This window comes from Bufo bufo, chromosome 6, assembly GCF_905171765.1.
Source record: "Bufo bufo chromosome 6, aBufBuf1.1, whole genome shotgun sequence".
NCBI classification, from domain to species: domain Eukaryota; kingdom Metazoa; phylum Chordata; class Amphibia; order Anura; family Bufonidae; genus Bufo; species Bufo bufo.
Genome location: NC_053394.1, coordinates 78,919,388 through 78,938,806, shown reverse-complemented (window position 1 = coordinate 78,938,806; position 19,419 = coordinate 78,919,388). Strand labels below are relative to the sequence as shown.

At 45.3% G+C, this 19,419-nt stretch overlaps 1 protein-coding gene across 1 annotated transcript in view; it reads left to right on the top strand.

Moving 5' to 3' along the window:
• Positions 1–19,419, top strand: part of HECTD2 (HECT domain E3 ubiquitin protein ligase 2) — a 115,883-nt gene that overhangs the window by 24,189 nt on the left and 72,275 nt on the right. Inside the window, exon 3 of the mRNA XM_040439066.1 lies at positions 8,145–8,283. Within this exon, the coding sequence (XP_040295000.1) occupies positions 8,145–8,283 (139 nt within the window). The remainder of the gene's footprint in view (positions 1–8,144; positions 8,284–19,419) is intronic.

The following is a 19,419-nucleotide window of genomic DNA, read 5'->3' as shown; positions in this document are numbered from 1 at the left end:
TATCTAATTCTGCTAGGAGGGCCATTTGGCTTAAAGGCTAACTGTCGTATATATTTTTTTGGAGTATTGGATTGTGGTGATTAATATCACCTTGGTGGCCCTATTTCAACTTTTCACTGTGTATAAAAAATAAATAAAAAAAAAAGACAGAGAAAAGGAATTGATCGTGCATGCGCGAGAATGCGCAAGCCTGTGGGGCTGTATACAATAAAAAAACAGGAGGATAGCGCGCAAGCGCGGCTACTGCGCCGGTATCTCTGGGGTGGCCATAAGTAATAACATCCATAAGTAAATAAGGCTGGAAAAGAAGGTCAAATATAGGAAAGGAAGAGGAATTGCTAACAACATGTATTTGTTAAGTTGCTGGTGGTGGCATAAACAACACAATTAAAGAGGACCTTTCACCAGAATAAAATGTGGAGCCTAACTATAAAGATACCGGAGGCTATACCGGGCGAACAGAGCGGCGCCCAGGTATAACAGTAAGTGCAGGGGGATCCCTGGGCGCCGCTCTACATGTCTGTATAGTTAGTTTAGATGTTATTCTGGTGAAAGGTCCTCTTTAAGCATACTTCAAAACATGGGATAACCCCTTTAAGGGTTGGTCTGGTGACACGGCTTCAAAAAATAAACTTTGCTCTATTCCATGCCAGGGAGATTTCCTTTTTTGGGTTGGTTTGGACGACCTTTTAGAAAAGGGTTCTGACAACAAAAAAGCTTTCCTGTTTCCAGACCCCCCCCAAAAGACAAAAGATTTTTCACAGAAACCGAAATATTTTCAATATAACACACAAAAAGCAGAATAATTGCAAAGAAAACAGAGGTAGAAAGGATAAGGGATTCCTCTTTAATACCCAGTCCACTTCAGGGCGCAAGGCTGGTCCACATTGACGGTTACTGTCCCATGGGGGGAAGACTTACTCTCTTTTCTCGGGCTTGGGAAAAAATCTCGGCAAGCCCTTGGATTATTTGTATTATAAAAGACTGGTTCCCTCTATAGTTTCTCTTCCCCACCGGAAAGATTTAAAAATTTACAAATTTGGTTCCAAATGCTGGAAGAGACTTAGCACTAAAACAAGAAGTTTTTTCCCTTTTTAAAGAAAAAGGTTCTTGTTCCTGTTCCAGACTCAGAGAAGGGGAGGGGTTTTTATTCGTCCCTTTTTTCTCGGACCCAAGCCAGACTGATCATTGAGAATGATTATAAACCTGAGAGACTTAAATCAGTACCTAAAATACAAAAAATTCAGAATGGAATCCGTACAGTCTGCAATAAAACATCTCTTCAAAGACTGTGCTACCATAGACATAAAGAATGCCTGTTATCACATCCTAATTCTTGCAGATTTTCAAAAATATCTCAGAGTGGCAGTGTTTATGGAAGGCCAAGTTCATCATTTACAATACAGAGCACTTCCGTTTGGAATATCTCAGGCCCCCAGGCTCTTTACGAAACTGATGGCAGAAGTTATGGCCCACATAAGGGAAAGAGACATTCTGGTTATTCCTTATTTGGACGATCTTCTAGTGGTGGCAGAATCCGGAGACCTTCTAACCTCACGTCTTCCAGAAGTAATAAAAATTCTAGCAAAGCTAGGGTGGCAGATAAACTGGGAAAAGTCAAACCTGACCCCTTCCCAAAAATGTGTTTCTAGGACTGATTCTGGATTCTGTGAAGCTACATTGCATCCTCCCTCAGCGCAAGATATCCCAAATAAGAGATGATTTGTGGTCCCTGGTAGCCTCAAAAAAATCGAACCATCATGCAAGGGATGGCAGTATTGGGCAGAATGACCTCCACGATACCTGCTGTCAATTGGGCCCTGTTTCACTCCATGACGCTTCAAAGTCAGATTCTAAAAGATAATTATCCCCATTGGATGCCCCACTTCCTCTCACCCCTCAGGTGATACAATCCTTAACCTGGTGGCTGGAACCTACAAATCTAACTCAGGGCCTCCCTTGGGATCTACAGGAGCAAATAAGCATCACCACGGATGCCAGTCCGACCCGGTGGGGGGTTCTGCAGGGAGTGTGGAGTTCGACAGAGAGTCAGGATTCCCAGAATATGAGGGAGTTGAGAGCGGTTCTGTTGGCCTTAAGAGAATTCCTACCCAAAATACGAGGAAAGGGAGTAAAAAACTTTTCAGACAGCGCTGCGGTGGTATCCTACCTAAACGGGCAAGGAGGGACAAGGTCAGAAAATCTTATGTCCTTAGCCGCAGACATTTTTTCTCTAATCATTCCTTACGTTACTTTCATCTAGGCAGTACGCTTAAAGGGAACAGAAAACAAGGTGGCGGATTATCTAAGCAGAAACCATTTGGATCAGGGAGAATAATGTTTAAACCAAGAAGTCTTCAGTCAGATAGTTCAACTTTGGGGCCAACCTCAAGTAGACCTTTTTGCAACCAGACAGAACAAAAAATGCAACCTACTCTTTTCTCTAAATCCGAAAGATTTTCCGTCAGGGATAGACGCCTTCTCCCTTCCATGGCCGGATCAGCTTCTGTATGCCTTTCCTCCTCTAAGACTTCTTCCGAGGGTATTACAGAAGCTGAGGCAGGAACAGACGAGGCTCATTCTAATCGCCCCTTTCTGGCCAAGGAGAACTTGGTTCACTTGGTTGAGGAAACTATCTCTTGCAGATCCCTGGATTCAAAACCTTCATCTAACAGCCTGGTATTTGAAGGGGAAATCCTAGAGCAGGGCTTGACAAATTTCCTTGGAATCTAGGAGCCAGCCAAAAAAGTTAGGAGCCAGGCGGAGCCGCATCATAAAGCCCCTAATAGGTGCCCCCATAGTGCCCCCCCCCACTTCTCCATAGAGCCCCCCCAATAATGCTGTATACCATGTTACATATACTGCCGCTCCATCCCCAGACCCTATTGACTATAATGGGGACGGGGGTGCAGCTCCGGCGCAGCATGGCAGTTCGCGGTGAGAGGCCGCCGGACTAAAAAGTTGGACATGCAGGACTTTTAGTCCGGCGGCCTTTAACCATGCACTGCCGTGCTGCGCCAGAGCTCTGCCCCCATTATAGTCAATGGGGACAGAGCTGCGGTCCGGCGAAACAGCGGAAGGACGGATCTGACAGGGTGAACAGCCTGCCAGATCCATCCTGCCGCAAGTGTGAAAGTACCCTTAGTTCTATAGCTACTGAATGAGACAGAAGAAGGGATGCCTTTAACATATACATCTCCTTGAGAAGCCAATTTGATCCTAAAGGGTTAATTCAAACTGTAATCTAAACTGTGTCCTGTCACTTCTCTAATCTCTCTGCTCCTGTCCCTAATCTTATCACTACTGCAAAAGCATCAGCCTCAGTGTAACCTGTTCTAGAGTCTGACTGACTGTTCTTTTAACTCAAAGAATCGAATGAGTCACTAACTAATCGGATCTTTAGATTCTTTTAACCTGTGACTCATTCGATTCTTTCTTACTTAGACTCCTCCTGTACTTGTGTCAGTGACTCGGGCTCAGAGCTGCTAGTGCTTGCAGTGCCTGAGCTCTGATTGGTTGGTGGACGGGGAGGGGAGGGGCTGGCAGAAGCAGCTTCCACTCTAGGATCAGATTACACTCCTCCCGAGTCCCTCCCCTCCCTGCTGCCAGCGTCTCTGCTATTGTGTGCTGTGACGGAGCTGTTTCACACGGTGCTGCCTCCGGACAGAACGGCAGCTCCTCACCCATCGCCCGGGCACCTTTGAAAACGGGCTGACAAATACCCAAGCGCCAGGACTAAATTCCTGGTCGCCATGGCGACCTGGCGCCTGGGATTTGTCGAGCCCTGTCCTAGAGCGTAGGGGGTCTATCTAAGGATGTTATATCTACCCCTTTATCATGTAGGAAAGAAGTAACCTCTACTATTTACCTCAGAGTATGGAAGACCTTCTTAAATATTTCTAAATTCCCGGTAGATCCCTTGAGTTCTCCTCCTATGTCCAGAATTTTTATTTTTTTATTTTACAAAAGGGTCTTGATAAGAACATAAGACTTGGCACCCGTAACGTTCAAGTTTCTGCCCTTAGTGCTTTCTTTGATTTTCCTATTCCCAATTACCTGTGGATTAGGAGGTTCTTTAATGCAGTTAGTAGGATTAAGCCTGTGATCAGATCTTCCGTTTCCCGTGGGATCTTAATCTAGTTTTGTCTAGAATGATGGAGCCTCCTTTCGAACCTCTGCAGGATTTATCTATTAAAACTTTGTCTTTCAAAACTGCTTTTCTGGTGGCTATCACCTCTGCCAGGCATGTGGGTGAGATTTCTGCTTTTTCAGCCTCTCCTCCTTATACTAACATCCTGGAGGACAGAGTGCTCATTAAACCAGATCCTTTCTTTTCTACCTAAAGTGGTCTCCCTGTTTCATAGTACTCAAGACATTGTTCTTCCATCCTTGTGTCAATCTCCAAAGAACGAGGAAGAGAGGAGGCTCCATTGTCTAGACATTAAAAGATTCCTGTCTGAATATCTGAAAGTCAATGGAGGAAATCCTCTAGACTTTTTGTACAGTTTGGTGAAAGAAACAAAGGTAATAAAGTTTATTCTAGAAATCTATCCAGATGGATAGTGGGGGCTATCGCTTTAGCCTATTCCTCAGCGGGGAAACTCCCCCGTTGGGATTTGGTGCTCACTCAACTAGATCCATTTCTACTTCTTGGGCAGAGAGGGCTTATGCATCTCTAGAACAAATTTGTAGGGCTTCTTAGATGTGTTTTAGGACAAGTTCTTGCAATTAACTGGTGGTATAGGGGCAGAGACCCTCCTTAAGAGCTCTCCACGAAAGATTGTGTTTCCTGTCCTGGATGGTGGCGGTCTCTCAAGGGTGCTGTCATGGGCTCATGGAAAAACGATTACCGGTAAGTGTAATCCTGAATTTCTGGAAAAATATCAGGGGTGCCAACACTTTTGGCCATACACGCTTTTTCCACAGGATTTTAAATAGTATCTAAAAACAACATGGGGAAGTCTGCCTTGTCGCTCTTAGCACCAAATTTATCAAAAGTGGTGTAAAGGAAAACTGGCTTAGTCGCCCATAGCAACCAGTTGGAATAACCCATTCATTTCCCTAAGGAGCCCTAAATGGAGGAATCCGATTGGTTGCTATGGGCAACTAAGCCAGTTCTACTTTACACCAGTTTTTATAAATTTGGCGCTAAGAGCGCCAATGCAGACACCCCCATGTTGTTAAAATTTGGTGGATCTTTAGACATAACATAACATTTTTGTCCAGAACTGCTACTTCAATTTTTACTCCAATCCACTGAAGCAAGTTTGCAATTTTTTTTAAAATAAATAAATAAAAGTTGCACAGTAATAAATCTGGAGTGAAAGGAATTGGCATAGCTAACCATGCCCACTTAACCAGCTTTTCAAAACTGGAGCAAGTGGTGTAAAAATAAAGTCACATATTTTTTTTTTCTCTTGCAAATAAGCCCAAAAAGGGCCCTATATAATATTTCACTATAGACATCTGGCAGAAACATGACAAAGGGCTATGTGAAAGCATCTTAAAGGAGTTGTACAGGGCGGTGCATGGTAAGTGCCCGGGAGGCCACCGCAGCAGCTTCCCGAAACAGCAGATCGGTGGGGGTGCTAGGACTTCTATCTTGGATAACCCCTTTAATAGGAGGCCTGTCATTATTAATTATTGACTTCTATGATCAAAACTCCAATAGCAAATGATTATTAAAAGTCGGAAACCTAATTGTAGATATGGGCTGCAGGAACGCCTTCTGGACAGTGCTGCGTGCAGATGGCAGCAGTATCCGGCTCCGTGCTAGCTAATCTCTTTCTGCTTGAGTCGTACAAGTCCTGATTCAGCAGCTCCAAGGTGTCTGGGGGAATATGCCTGACTCTTAATAGAACGACACTGAAAACACGTACGTGTGCGGCCTTGCCACGTGGATATTTAACGTTTTCTCCTTCTCCGCATTAACCTTTCTTATTACAAAAGGGGCAAGTGGGTGAAGAGTAAAAAAAAAACCTGTTTACTCTGAAGTCCTTTTTTTTTTACTTTCCTTTAAATCCAAGTCCCTGTGATGTTTTCCAGTAGCTGTGAAAGCGGAGGGTAGTCTTTCTGTACAATCGGCGGCGCTGATGGCTGCTGGTGTGTGGGTTTGTGTGATTCATGTTCTACACTCCGGGGCTGGCGGCTTCCCATCTGTAATACTTGCTCTCATTCACAAATTCGGAACAGTCGACGTACTCCATCCCGGTCTCCCACTATAGCTGGAAGAAAGCTGGAGCCATCTGTACAGGCCGCAGGGGATTAAAAGAAAACAAATGCGTATAAGGGTGGATTTATATTTTTTTATTTAAAGTAACCCACCTTTAAAAGGGAACCTGTCATCAACTTTAAGCCCGTATTTTTGGTCCACATTTTTGCGGATCGCACACAGGCCCATTCGTTTCTAATTGACAGAACACTGTTTACTGTCCACATCTGTATGTCCGTTCCGCAAAAAAGAACATGTCGTATTCTTCTCTGTTTTGCAGAAAAGAATAGGCATTATTACAATGGATCCGCAAAAAAACAAAAAAAAAAAAACTGATGCAACAAGGACGTCACACGGAGGTCATCCGTATTTTTTGCGGATTGCATAATACATACGGTCATGTGAATGCACCCTTAGGCCTCATGCACACGACCATAGCCGTTTTGCGGTTTAGTGTCCTTCTCTTTTTTTAACCGTTGACTTCGGTGGGCTTGTGGTCCGCATTTTGTGGCCAAGAATAGGACATGTTTTATCCTTCTGTGGAACGGACACATGGATGCGGACAGCCCACAGATGACATCCGTTTATTTTTTTATTTTTATTTTTATAGACCAATGGAAATGAATGTGTCCGTTTGCAATCCTCAAAAAATTTGGATTGGGCACAGGTACAAAATACAGTCATGTTTGAGACCTTGGGGCTCATGCACACAGCTATGTGTTTTGCGGTCTGCAAAACGCAGATCCTGGCCGAGTGAATGGCCATTTATTTTTTCTGTAGAAATGGACAAGAATAGGACATGTTCTAACTTTTTTGTGAGGCTGCAGAACGGACGTGCGGAAGGTGGACAAAATTAGGTTTTATTATATGCAAATGAGCCTCTAGGAGCAATGGGGGTGTTACCATTACTCCTAGATGCTCAGCTCTCTCTGCAACTGCCGCACCCTCTGAACTTTGACAGGGCCAGGAGTGATTACATTAAAACTGCCCAGTCATCTTAATCATATTGCAGGCAGCACGGCAGTTGCAGAGAGAGCTGAGCCTCTAGGTGTAACGGCAACGCCCCTATTGCTCCTAGAGGCTCATTTGCATATATTAAAACATCATTTTTCTCAGCAATGTGAGCAGATATAAACATGGGACCAACACAGATGCCTTCAGCTGCCAAGCGCACATGTAACAGGTCAGCCGGTGTCATAGGTACAGATCTGCCCTTTAATTGTTTGTTACCCCCTCTGCTGGGGTGGATTATGATCTCAGGTGTCGTTTTCAGTTTTTACACAATTCTGTACACTGTACCGTAATTAATTTTAAATTCAGTTTTAGAACATACATTTAGAACTACATTTTGTTTTTTGTTTTTTTAATTAAAGCCACAGTTCCATGAAAAAAAAAATATGTGGTTGACTTAGCATAATGGAAACAGTATGGGGTTCATGTGAGGCTTTCTTCAAAGCACATTCAATAACACGTTCGTCTTATTTGTATGCAAATCACTTCCATATTGCTCAGGTTAGCTGATAGGTCATATAAATTATTTAACATTATTAAAAGAAGGCAGGTTTATTGCAAACAGCAATATCACCTTGATGGGAGAGAGAAGTAATCCAAATGCTTGCACAGCTTCCCTATCCTCTTCTAGCGGACATGTCCCTTCTCCTGACCAAGAAAATACTTGTGTTCCCCATGAGATAACCCATTCTTGACCACATTTTCCTCAAAATCTGTATTATGTTGCTCCTGGTTTATTCCTGCTAGAAATGTAGGAATAAGTTTTACCACTTAGGGGTTTGCCCTTGCCTGACTCTGTCCACTCAGTACTGACAGTATTAGTTTGGGGAGGCACAGACGAGGGATCAGTCTTTTAATAAATGCAGCACTGAGGATTTACAACCTCCTCTAACCTAAAGTGTCATTTGTCTTTGTTTTTCAGTAAGGGACCTTCCGCCAATATGCCTTGATGTTCGACAAAAGCAGCGAATCTCCATTGATACGCTACCTGCAGAGATGAAAGCCCCTATCCTACCCGAACCTCCCATTCCAGTACGGACCAAAACCCTAAAGGATTTCCAGTGAGTTCAATGCAATTCCAAAATCGGATATTTTTTTTTTAGGAAATAATCTTGCTGTCTTCTAAAGAACCCTGGATCAGGTTAGGAAGCCCAATCCTAAAACTGTCTAGCGACCACACATGACTCCGGTAGTAGTCGAGCCACGTCAGTTGGAGACACTGTGTTGTTCGAAGCTCTGTTCCTGTAACCACACTGCTGCGCCAGAACCATCGTATGATAACTGATACTGACGATGCCCAATAGTACCCCATTGGCTCATTATGGGTTCCTTGAGCAGTTCTGTTGCATTTAGCATTTAGCAGAGCTTGCAGGATTTATTCTTGCTGTCAAAAACTAAAGAGACCCCCCTACAAACCCCATCTGATGCCTCCTATGTGGCTGGCGCTATGTACGTAAACCACAGCACTTTAAAGCACTTTTCACCAATGCTCTGTTAAAGGGGTTATCCAATCCTAAAAAGTGCCCCCCCCCCCCATATGCCGGGCCCCCCACCCTGAATATACTTACCCGGGTACCTGCTCCCTGCACCGTTCCTGGTCCCCACACCACCGCTGCTGCTTCTCCCCATGCCCGGATGAAAACAGCCGGGGGCGGGGGGGGGGGGGGGGGGGCGGCTGGGGTGTTGGGGGATTGTGGGAGCAGCCAATGGCGGACGGGGACGAGCCTCCCTAGCGTCACCCACGATGTTAGGGAGGCTCATCTCCGCCTGCTATTGGCTGCTCTCCACCCCCCCACCGAATGTTTTCATCCGGGCACATGGAGAAGCGCTGGTGTGGGGACCCGGGTAAGTATATTCAGCATGAGGAGACTTTTTTTTTTTAGGATTGGATAACCCCTTTAACAGAGCTTTGGTGAAGGTGAAAATCCTCTTTAAAGTAGTAGGAGTTCTCATTTTTTAAAACGCGTGGTATCTCCTTTAGGCTGGGTTCACACGTGACTGATTAGCTGCGGATTTTTTTCATGGATTTTCATGCAGTAGATCTGCAGCGTTGTACAGTACCAGCAAAGTGAATGAGTTTTTAGAAATCCTCATTCACACGTAGCAGAACAAATCCACAGCAGAAACTGACTTGTGTTGCGGATTTTAAATCTGCAGCATGCCAATTTATACTGCGGATTTTACGCTTTCCAATGCAAGGAAAGAGATCTGCATCTAATTTGTGACTTTTCTACAACAGAATCGGTGACGAAATGCAGCATTTGGTGTGTTTTTTTTTTTTTTCTGCTGCAGAAATTCCACAGCTAATCGGTCATGTATAAACCCAGCCTTAAGGGTAAATGCACACGTTCAGGATTTATGTGCGGACAATTGGTGCGTATTTTCCGCATGCAGATTTTGAAGTGAATGGAGAAAATCCGGTTAGGAAAAGTAAAATAAATTGACATGCTGCAGATTTTAAAAATCTGCATCGTGTACATGAGAATTTCAAATTGTCATAGAATACAATATACATGATCTACGGTGCGGATTTCCGTACGCAAATCTGCACGCAATCCAGATCGTGTGCATTTAGCCTAAACCTTATTTTTTTGGGGTGGGTTGAAACCCCAACCCTTTAGGCGGACCTGCAAAGGGATGCATACTTTGCTGATTTCTGCTCCTCCTCTCGCCGGCCTTGGCTGCTCCACCGAGCTCCCAAGATGTAAATTCTGCTCCTCTTGTGTCATGTGAAATGGACAGGTCACTGCTGCCACCAGCAACTGGCTGCAGCAGTGTTTAAAGGGAAGTTTACATGCTAGAAGCTCAGTGGAGGAGGCGAGATGGGGAAGCAGGTAAGTAAGGGGGTAAGTATACTCTTTGCAATACTCCACACCCGACCAGTGGCGTAGCGTGGGTTGCCAGCACCCGGGGCAAGCCAAAAATTGCGCCCCCCCCCCCCAGCCCGTGGGCACACTCCTTTTTAACAGATAATGTGGTAGATCACTTGCAGTCCTATGTAACACCACAGATAACAGTGATAACTCTCCGTGTACAGATAATGTAGTAGATTCAACTGCAGTCCTATGTAACACCTCAGATAACACAGTGATAACTCTCTGAGTACAGATAATGTAGTAGATGGGTGTGAGCCCCCAGAATGCAGAACACGCACAGTGTGACCTGAAGTCTGGGGCCAGGATGTGGCAGGGTGGGCCATATTCTCAATCTGCTTCCCCAACCCTACCGTAAAACAGATATGTGGATGGAGATTATTATTACAGTAGAATACAGCACCATACCTGTTACATCCAGTGACGTCTCCTGTGATGTAGACTTTCCTCAACGTCTTCATTCAGAGATAAGACCTCCATGATACCTTCTTTCAGCCGCTTCTCGTCTCTGCAGAGTTTCACAGAATTTTTTTTAGGTTCCTCGCTTTATTATCATCCTCTCCTTCCTGGTGTCTCAACACTGTCATCCTGCTGCCCCCCAATACTGTGCTAGAGCCATACAGATAGTCCCCCATTCCCCATAATATTACTCCCCCTGTATATTATAATGGCCCCCTCTGTATTATTTAAATAATGGCCCCCTCTTTTTTTATTAATATAATGGCCCCCTCTTTATTATTAATGTATTTGCCCCCTCTTTGTTGTTAATGTATTATTAAAGTAAATTGCCCTCTGAGATTCTCAGTGAGGCCTGGCTGGGGTATGGGGCCTAATGAGGACTAACAATGGATTAATACTAAGGATTATTACTGTGGAATCTGCTGCACAATAGGCCTATGGGAAAGAATATTACTAGTACTACTCACTGTGCATATTCCACCTAGGCCCCCACAATAATAATCCTCCATTATTAATACTGTCCAGTATGACTCCTCCTGAGCCTGGGCTGAGACACATTTTCCCCACAAAAATTACCTCTCTGGGCAGCAAGCAATCGTAACTGAAGAAATACAACTACTGCTGCCCTCTACTGACTGGTCTGAGTGGTGCAGCAGGCCAGGCACTGTTTACTTTATAAAATTGTGCCTCAGCTCAGTAGCTTAGGGAACTTTCACACTAGCGGCAGGACGGATCCGACAGGCTGTTCACCCTGTCGGATCCATCCTGACGCTATTTCGCAGTGCCGCCGCTCCGTCCCCATTGACTATAATGGGGACGGGGGCAGAGCGCCGGCGCAGCACTAAAAGGTCAGACATGCAGTACTTTCAGTCCGGCGGCCTTTCGCCGTGCTGTGCCGGAGCTCCGCCCTGATCCCCATTATAGTCAATGGGGATGGAGCGGCGGCACTGCGAAATAGCGGCAGGATGGATCCGACAGGGTGAACAGCCTGTCGGATCCGTCCTGCCGCTGGTGTGAAAGTAGCCTTAGGGTCCATTCACACGCATTTTGCGGGAACGGAATTGCGGACCCATTAACTTCTATGGGGCAGCACAATGTGCTGCCCAGATACGGAATTGTGGACCCACACTTCCGGGTCCGCAATTCCGTTAAGAACATGTCCTATTCTTGTCCGCAATTGCGTACAAGAACAGGCATATTCTATTAGTGCCGGCAATGTGCGGTCCACAAAATGCAGAACGCACATTGCTGCTGTCCATGGATCCGCAAAACACGTTGCAGACGTGTGAATGGACCCTTAGGCTGAGCCTCAGAGGGACTTAAACTTGGTCAGTGACTGTCTGGACCTGAGACTGAGAGGAGGGCAGACCTGGCTGCAGCCCTGAAGCTTACAGGGACCCAGCTCAAAACCTGATTCCAAAGCAGGATATAAAAGACCAAGAGGAAGCTGAAGTGCCATGAGAGCCAGTCCAAGCAGGACCATGGCAGTCAGGCGGTGCTGGTGAAGGATGACCAGAGACAGTACTGCCCATCTCTGCTGTCCACTCCATATACCAGGGTAGGCCTGGTATATGGGCAGCAGAGATGGGCAGAAACTGCAGATGGCATCCCAGAGAGGCATACTGTCTCTCTGTCAGTGTCCCTGGGCTGGTCATCCTTCACCAGCACCCTGACTGCCATGATGCCATCTACTTGGCAGTCTTGGCCTGGCTCTCATGGCACTGGCACAGTGGCACTTCACTAGTTCACTCATATATTACCCATAACGCCTACCCTCAGCCCATGCCAACATACACACTGTGACTGACTGACCTAATTCACTCAGGGTGGGACTGGGAATGACACTGACTGCAGTCACGTACTCTGTCAGGGTCGCTTTCAGGCTGGGTAGACTCTCTGACCTGACCGCTCCAAGTACTGAAGCAGGGACAGTGCGGCAGCCATCTTCTTGCTCAGGCTCCGCCCACCTTCCAGGCAGGAAAGACAGTGCGGAGCCAGGAGCCAATCAGTGTGATCGTACTGCGCCCCGCCTCCTCGCTCTGCTGTGCTGTGTGAAGAAAAAAACACAGCATCAGCCATTTAAGATTTTGTTGTTGCAGCGGACAGCGCCCCCCTGCAGTGTGGCGCCCGGGGCAACGGCCCCCCCCCCACGCTACACCCCTGCACCCGACAAAGGTGTACAACCCTTTAAGCTTGCTCTTCCTTTAAGAGTCTTGAATTCAACTATTACAAAAACATTTTTATGCCCAGTGCGTCATTCAGCAAGTGTGACTGCGCGGTGTCATAATGATTTGTCCATTCTTACTAGCCTTTGTCTGCGTGGAATTCTCTGTACGCCAGGCTCCATTTCTGTATACCGCTGACGACTTCAGCTGTAATCAGAAATGTCACCGCATTACAGTAATCTGATAAGTGGGAAATGAAATACAAGGTTGTGCCTCTAGCCTTTCATTAAACTTTACATTCTCGCTGAAAACACAGGCTTCTGTCCAGCAATGTGATTGTCTTGGTGAGTCAGGCACTCTCTGGATTGTACTCCCGCTTTTTCTGAAAGTGGCTGGGCCTAAGTCGGAAAGGTGTGGATGAGGCAAAATGTAGAAATTTCTCCTTACATTTTTAGGCCTCATGCACACGACCGTATTTTGTTTCCGTGTCCGATCCGTTTTTTTTTTTGCGGATAGGATGCGGACCCATTCATTTCACCGTGTGCTGTCCGCATCAGTATGTCCGTTCCGTTGCTCCGCAAAAAAAATAGTGCATGTCCTATTTTTTTTTCTAGTTTGCGGACAAGGATAGGCATTATTACAATGGATCCGCAATTTGCGGACCGAAAACACATACGGTCGTGTGCATGTAGCCTTAAGGAAAGAATTGTCTTTTGTATTTACCATGTAAGACCTCATGCACACGACCGTTGTGTGCATCCGCGTCCGTTCCGTCATTTTTCACAGTTTAGCGGAGGTCCCATTCATTTCTATAGAGCTGTGAAAAAAAACTGATAGTCCTCCGTTTTTTCTCCGCATCCGTGAACCGTGATTCCAGTCCGTCAAAAAATATAACCTGTCCTATTCTTGTCAGTGGAAAACGGAAGACGAACCCATTCAATTCAATAGTCCATAAAAAAAAACGGATGCACAACTGGTATGTCATCCGTGTCCGCTTTTTTTTTTCTACAAGACCTTGGTGCAATAAAATTACACTTTTCATTAACCTTCCTTTTTTCCCCCCTGTCAGACAAAAAAAAAAGGAAGACACAAGGAAACACAACTGAAGCAAAATCTGACGCGGACCACTGAAGCCAAATCACTGACAGTGAAAAAACACTGTCGTGTGCATGAGGCCTAAGTGAAAGGTTCAGGACACAGTGCCTGCATCTGTGTTGGTCCCATGTTCATATGTGCCCGCATTGCTGAGAAAAATGTTTTAATATATGCAAAAGAGCCTCTAGGAGCAATGGGAGCGTTGCCGTTACACCTAGGGGCTCAGCTCTCTCTGCAACTGCTGCACTCTCTGTACTATGATTGATTGACAGGGGGAAAAGTCATCAAGTCTGGCCCTGTCAATCGAGGTAGAGAAGGCACAGAAGTTACAGAGCCTCTAAGGGTCCATTCACACGTCCGCAATTTCGTTCTGCATTTTGCGGAACGGAATTGCGGACCCATTCATTTCTATGGGGCAGCACGATGTGTTGCCCGGATCCGGAATTGCGGATCCGCACTTCCGGGTCCGCAATTCCAATCCCGAAAAAAATAGAACATGTCCTATTCTTGTCCGCAATTGCGGACAAGAATAGGCATTTTCTATTAAGTGCCGGCGATGTCAGTCTTTTGCGGATCCACAGATCCGTGGATCCGCAAAACACACACGGACGTGTGAATGGACCCTAAGCGTGATGGCACTGCCCCTGTTGCTCCTAGAGGCTCATTTGCATACACTAATACATCATTTTTCTCAGCAATGCGGGCACATATGAACATGGGACCAACACAGATGCCTTCAGCTGCCAAACGCACATGTAACAGGTCAGCCAGTTTCATAGGTACAGATCTGCTGACAGGTGCACTTTAATATAAAACACTAGATTTTGCTTGACTTATGATCTTATGCGAATATTACTACTGACAGGGTCTTTCCAGGATATGACTGATGGCCTATAGTTAGGTTAGGCGTTCAATGTAGAATCTTGAGAGTCTCACCCCTGAGTTGTCCACTGATCAGCAGAACAAAAGATCATTGGTGCTCATCAGAGAGCCGTGACCCTTCTCTGCATTACCCAGCGTGGTGCTATGGCTGTACCTGGTATTGCACCAAGGTCAGTCCTCAGCCCTGTTCTCTTAAATGGACTGAGCTGCAGTACCAGACACAGTAACATTCATATGGATATCACTTTGACGGGTACCCTTCGTTTTCCTAATCAGTGGGGTCCGGCGGGTGGATTCACCTCGGATCTTACGATATGCTCATGCAATATCTTAAGCAAGGGCCATCAGATGCCTTTATGAATGTCACTCAAGACAAACTTTGGTGAGGGACAGTGTCCAGTCCAATGTCCTCCTCCTCTTACTTCCACTGTAATTTAAAGGCTATTGACAGCTTCAGGACATTTTTTATGATTGCATTTGACTCATTTTGGGCTGAAAATCATTGTTTCAATTGGTCTTTATTTAAAAAAATATTGGGCTGTTCTGTTACAAAGGGCTAACTGTTTGTCTAGCTGTGTGACTGGTACTTTCACTTTGTGCCCGTCATCTAATAACCCTCATCTCTAAATTACTAGTAGCTCAAAAACACTTATTTAAAGGGAGTCTTTCACACCGATTGACCCTATTAATTCAATGCGCACGCGCCGATATCGCGGTCATCGGCGCATGCGCGGGATTACGGACAGTAGGAAGAAGGATAGAGAAGAGACCAAGGGCGGGCAGACCCGGCGGATGGGCGGGCAGAAGCGGCGGAGGGGGAGTGGATTGGTATGAAAATGACCCAGGGGCCTGGGCACCGGCCGTTGTAAGGCCGCCCCTGGGCACCTTCACAGCCTAATTTGCATACGGAATAAAAGTGTTTTTCGGACGAACGATGCTAGCAGGGAACTAACGGTAAGAACAGTTTTAATAGGGGGGATGCCGTGGACATAAGTCTGTTAATAGGGTCAATCGGCGTGAAAGACTCCCTTTAAGCCACATTATGATCAGTAAGATAAAAACTAAGCTATAATAAGTGTAAATAAGGTCAGAGATAAGGAGCCCCCAGCTGAGGTGCCTTATGGAAGAGAGTAAAAATACAGATGCTGCTACTAGAGAATGTCAAGGCTGTACAGAGAAAGGGGCTCAACATCTAATATATAAAGCTGAGTGTATGTATGTATGTCCGCTAAAGGAATCCTCATTGTCGCATTTACATCATGAAATTTGAAACACAGGTACATCAGGTGTCCGGGAAGGTTTTCGACCAGGTCTCCGCTCGCTAGGACGTACCGTTCCTGAGATATTCCCAAAAAATGCATTATCCAATAGAAGCTTGGTCACATGACCCTTATCAGCTAATAGAAGCTCGCAGGCCGTTAGTCTCCACATACACAATTTTACTCCAGGGTTCCATAACAACCCAGCCATTTTTTTTTTTTCACTGTTGTAGGTCAGCTTTAAAGGAAATCTGTCACCAGGATAATCGCTATTGAAGTAAAGCCATGGCCTAATAGCACTTAGTACCTTATTTCAATATGTGCCTTTGTTTCAGCAATAGATGTTTTTATCCTCTGAATTCCAGTTTATTTGGTATGCAAATGAGCCATTAAGGTGCCCACAGGGACGTCACTCTTGCAGGAAGGAGCTCGGACACGCCCCATGCCACATTGTGTCAACTCTCAAAAGACCAACTTAAAACCCCGCCACCAGGTCCTGCTAAGACACGCCCCCGATCTGGTTAGGCCACGCCCCATCCCACTCCTCAGCCGAGAGGGATTGAAAAAATAAAGTTAAAAATCAACTTCTGTCAGCTGCAGGGGTGGGAGAGGCAGTGACTTTCTTCCTGCAGCTCACACTCGGACAACACAGTGCTGCTGTCTGAGAGTGAGCTGTTCAAAAGGACATCCTTGTGTCCGTCCAGGCCCTGCGCCAGATGGAGGATAGGGAATCTGAAAGCCGGACTGTCCGGCCTAAAACTGGACCTCTAGGGGCAGGCTGCTGTGGAGGTCAGTTAAGGGGATGGTCCGCTATGGAGGTCAGTGTTAAGGGGGCTGGCCCCTGTGGAGGTCACTGTCAAGGGGGTGGTGTGCTGTGAAACTGACTGTTAAAGGGGAAGGTTGCTGTAAAGGTCAAAGTTAAGGGGGTGGGCTGCTGTGGAGGTCCAATTTTAAGGGACTGGGCACTGTGGGGAGGAGGGGGGGGTCAGTGTTAAGTTGTGGGGGGCTGTGGAGGTCACTGTTAAGGGGGCGGGATGCTGTAGATGTCACTGTTATACAGGGAGTGCAGAATTATTAGGCAAGTTGTATTTTTGAGGATTAATTTTATTATTGAACAACAACCATGTTCTCAATGAACCCAAAAAACTCATTAATATCAAAGCTGAATATTTTTGGAAGTAGTTTTTAGTTTGTTTTTAGTTTTAGCTATTTTAGGGGGATATCTGTGTGTGCAGGTGACTATTACTGTGCATAATTATTAGGCAACTTAACAAAAAACTAATATATACCCATTTCAATTATTTATTTTTACCAGTGAAACCAATATAACATCTCAACATTCACAAATATACATTTCTGACATTCAAAAACAAAACAAAAACAAATCAGTGACCAATATAGCCACCTTTCTTTGCAAGGACACTCAAAAGCCTGCCATCCATGGATTCTGTCAGTGTTTTGATCTGTTCACCATCAACATTGCGTGCCGCAGCAACCACAGCCTCCCAGACACTGTTCAGAGAGGTGTACTGTTTTCCCTCCTTGTAAATCTCACATTTGATGATGGACCACAGGTTCTCAATGGGGTTCAGATCAGGTGAACAAGGAGGCCATGTCATTAGATTTTCTTCTTTTATACCCTTTCTTGCCAGCCACGCTGTGGAGTACTTGGACGCGTGTGATGGAGCATTGTCCTGCATGAAAATCATGTTTTTCTTGAAGGATGCAGACTTCTTCCTGTACCACTGCTTGAAGAAGGTGTCTTCCAGAAACTGGCAGTAGGACTGGGAGTTGAGCTTGACTCCATCCTCAACCCGAAAAGGCCCCACAAGCTCATCTTTGATGATACCAGCCCAGTACTCCACCTCCACCTTGCTGGCGTCTGAGTCGGACTGGAGCTCTCTGCCCTTTAGCAATCCAGCCACGGGCCCATTCATCTGGCCCATCAAGACTCACTCTCATTTCATCAGTCCATAAAACCTTAGAAAAATCAGTCTTGAGATATTTCTTGGCCCAGTCTTGACGTTTCAGCTTGTGTGTCTTGTTCAGTGGTGGTCGTCTTTCAGCCTTTCTTACCTTGGCCATGTCTCTGAGTATTGCACACCTTGTGCTTTTGGGCACTCCAGTGATGTTGCAGCTCTGAAATATGGCCAAACTGGTGGCAAGGGGCATCTTGGCAGCTGCACGCTTGACTTTTCTCAGTTCATGGGCAGTTATTTTGCGCCTTGGTTTTTCCACACGCTTCTTGCGACCCTGTTGACTATTTTGAATGAAACGCTTGATTGTTCGATGATCACGCTTCAGAAGCTTTGCAATTTTAAGAGTGCTGCATCCCTCTGCAAGATATCTCACTATTTTTGACTTTTCTGAGCCTGTCAAGTCCTTCTTTTGACCCATTTTGCCAAAGGAAATTAGTTGCCTAATAATTATGCACACCTGATATAGGGTGTTGATGTCATTAGACCACACCCCTTCTCATTACAGATATGCACATCACCTAATATGCTTAATTGGTAGTAGGCTTTCGAGCCTATACAGCTTGGAGTAAGACAACATGCATAAAGAGGATGATGTGGTCAAAATACTCATTTGCCTAATAATTCTGCACGCAGTGTAGTGGATAGTGTTGATATATTTTAAACAAATTAAATGAAATAGATTAAATATACCCGAACAAAGCCGGATCCTTCAGCTAGTTTTTGATAAAGACCAATTATAAAAATGGCTTTTAGCTCAAAATGAGTACAATGCAATAATAATAAAACAAAATTACCCCCAAAGGTGTACATAGCTGTTAGATAATAATAATAATAATAATAATAATAATGTGCCTACATCTCCCAAAGCTCAACTTTCTCCTCTTGTCACTGAAAGAATTGCAGTGCATCACCTCCAGACAGAGACCCTGTGTCAGCATAGACCCGGCATGGTCTTATGTAATCGGCCAGCAGTTTCCATCGCTGGTCAGTGATCCATTTAACCCAAGGGTGAACCTAACCTAAGCAGCAGTCCAAAATTTCGGAGCCACTATTTAACGTGATTGGAAAGAGTTGTAAAGGTAGTAACATGGTATATAAGGCCGAAAAAAGACATATGTCCATCCAGTTCGGCCTGTTATCCTGCAAGTTGATCCAGAGGAAGGGAACAAAAAAACAACTGTGAGGTAGAAGCCAATTTTCCTCACTTTAGGGGAATAAAAAATTTCTTCCAGACTCCAATCAGGCAATCAGAATAACTCCCTGGATCAACGACCCCTTTCTAGTAGCCATAGCCTGTAATATTATTACACTCCAGAAATACATCCAGGCCCCTCTTGAAGGTATTTGCAGCAGTCTGTTTAAACAGGGCTACTTTGAAGTTAAAATATTGGTCATTTTGTTGGCAGCAGGCTACAATCAGTGCAGTTATAGGAACTGTAAAAAGCTCTCTGTGGACTTTATACTAAAGTGGTCATGAGCTATCAT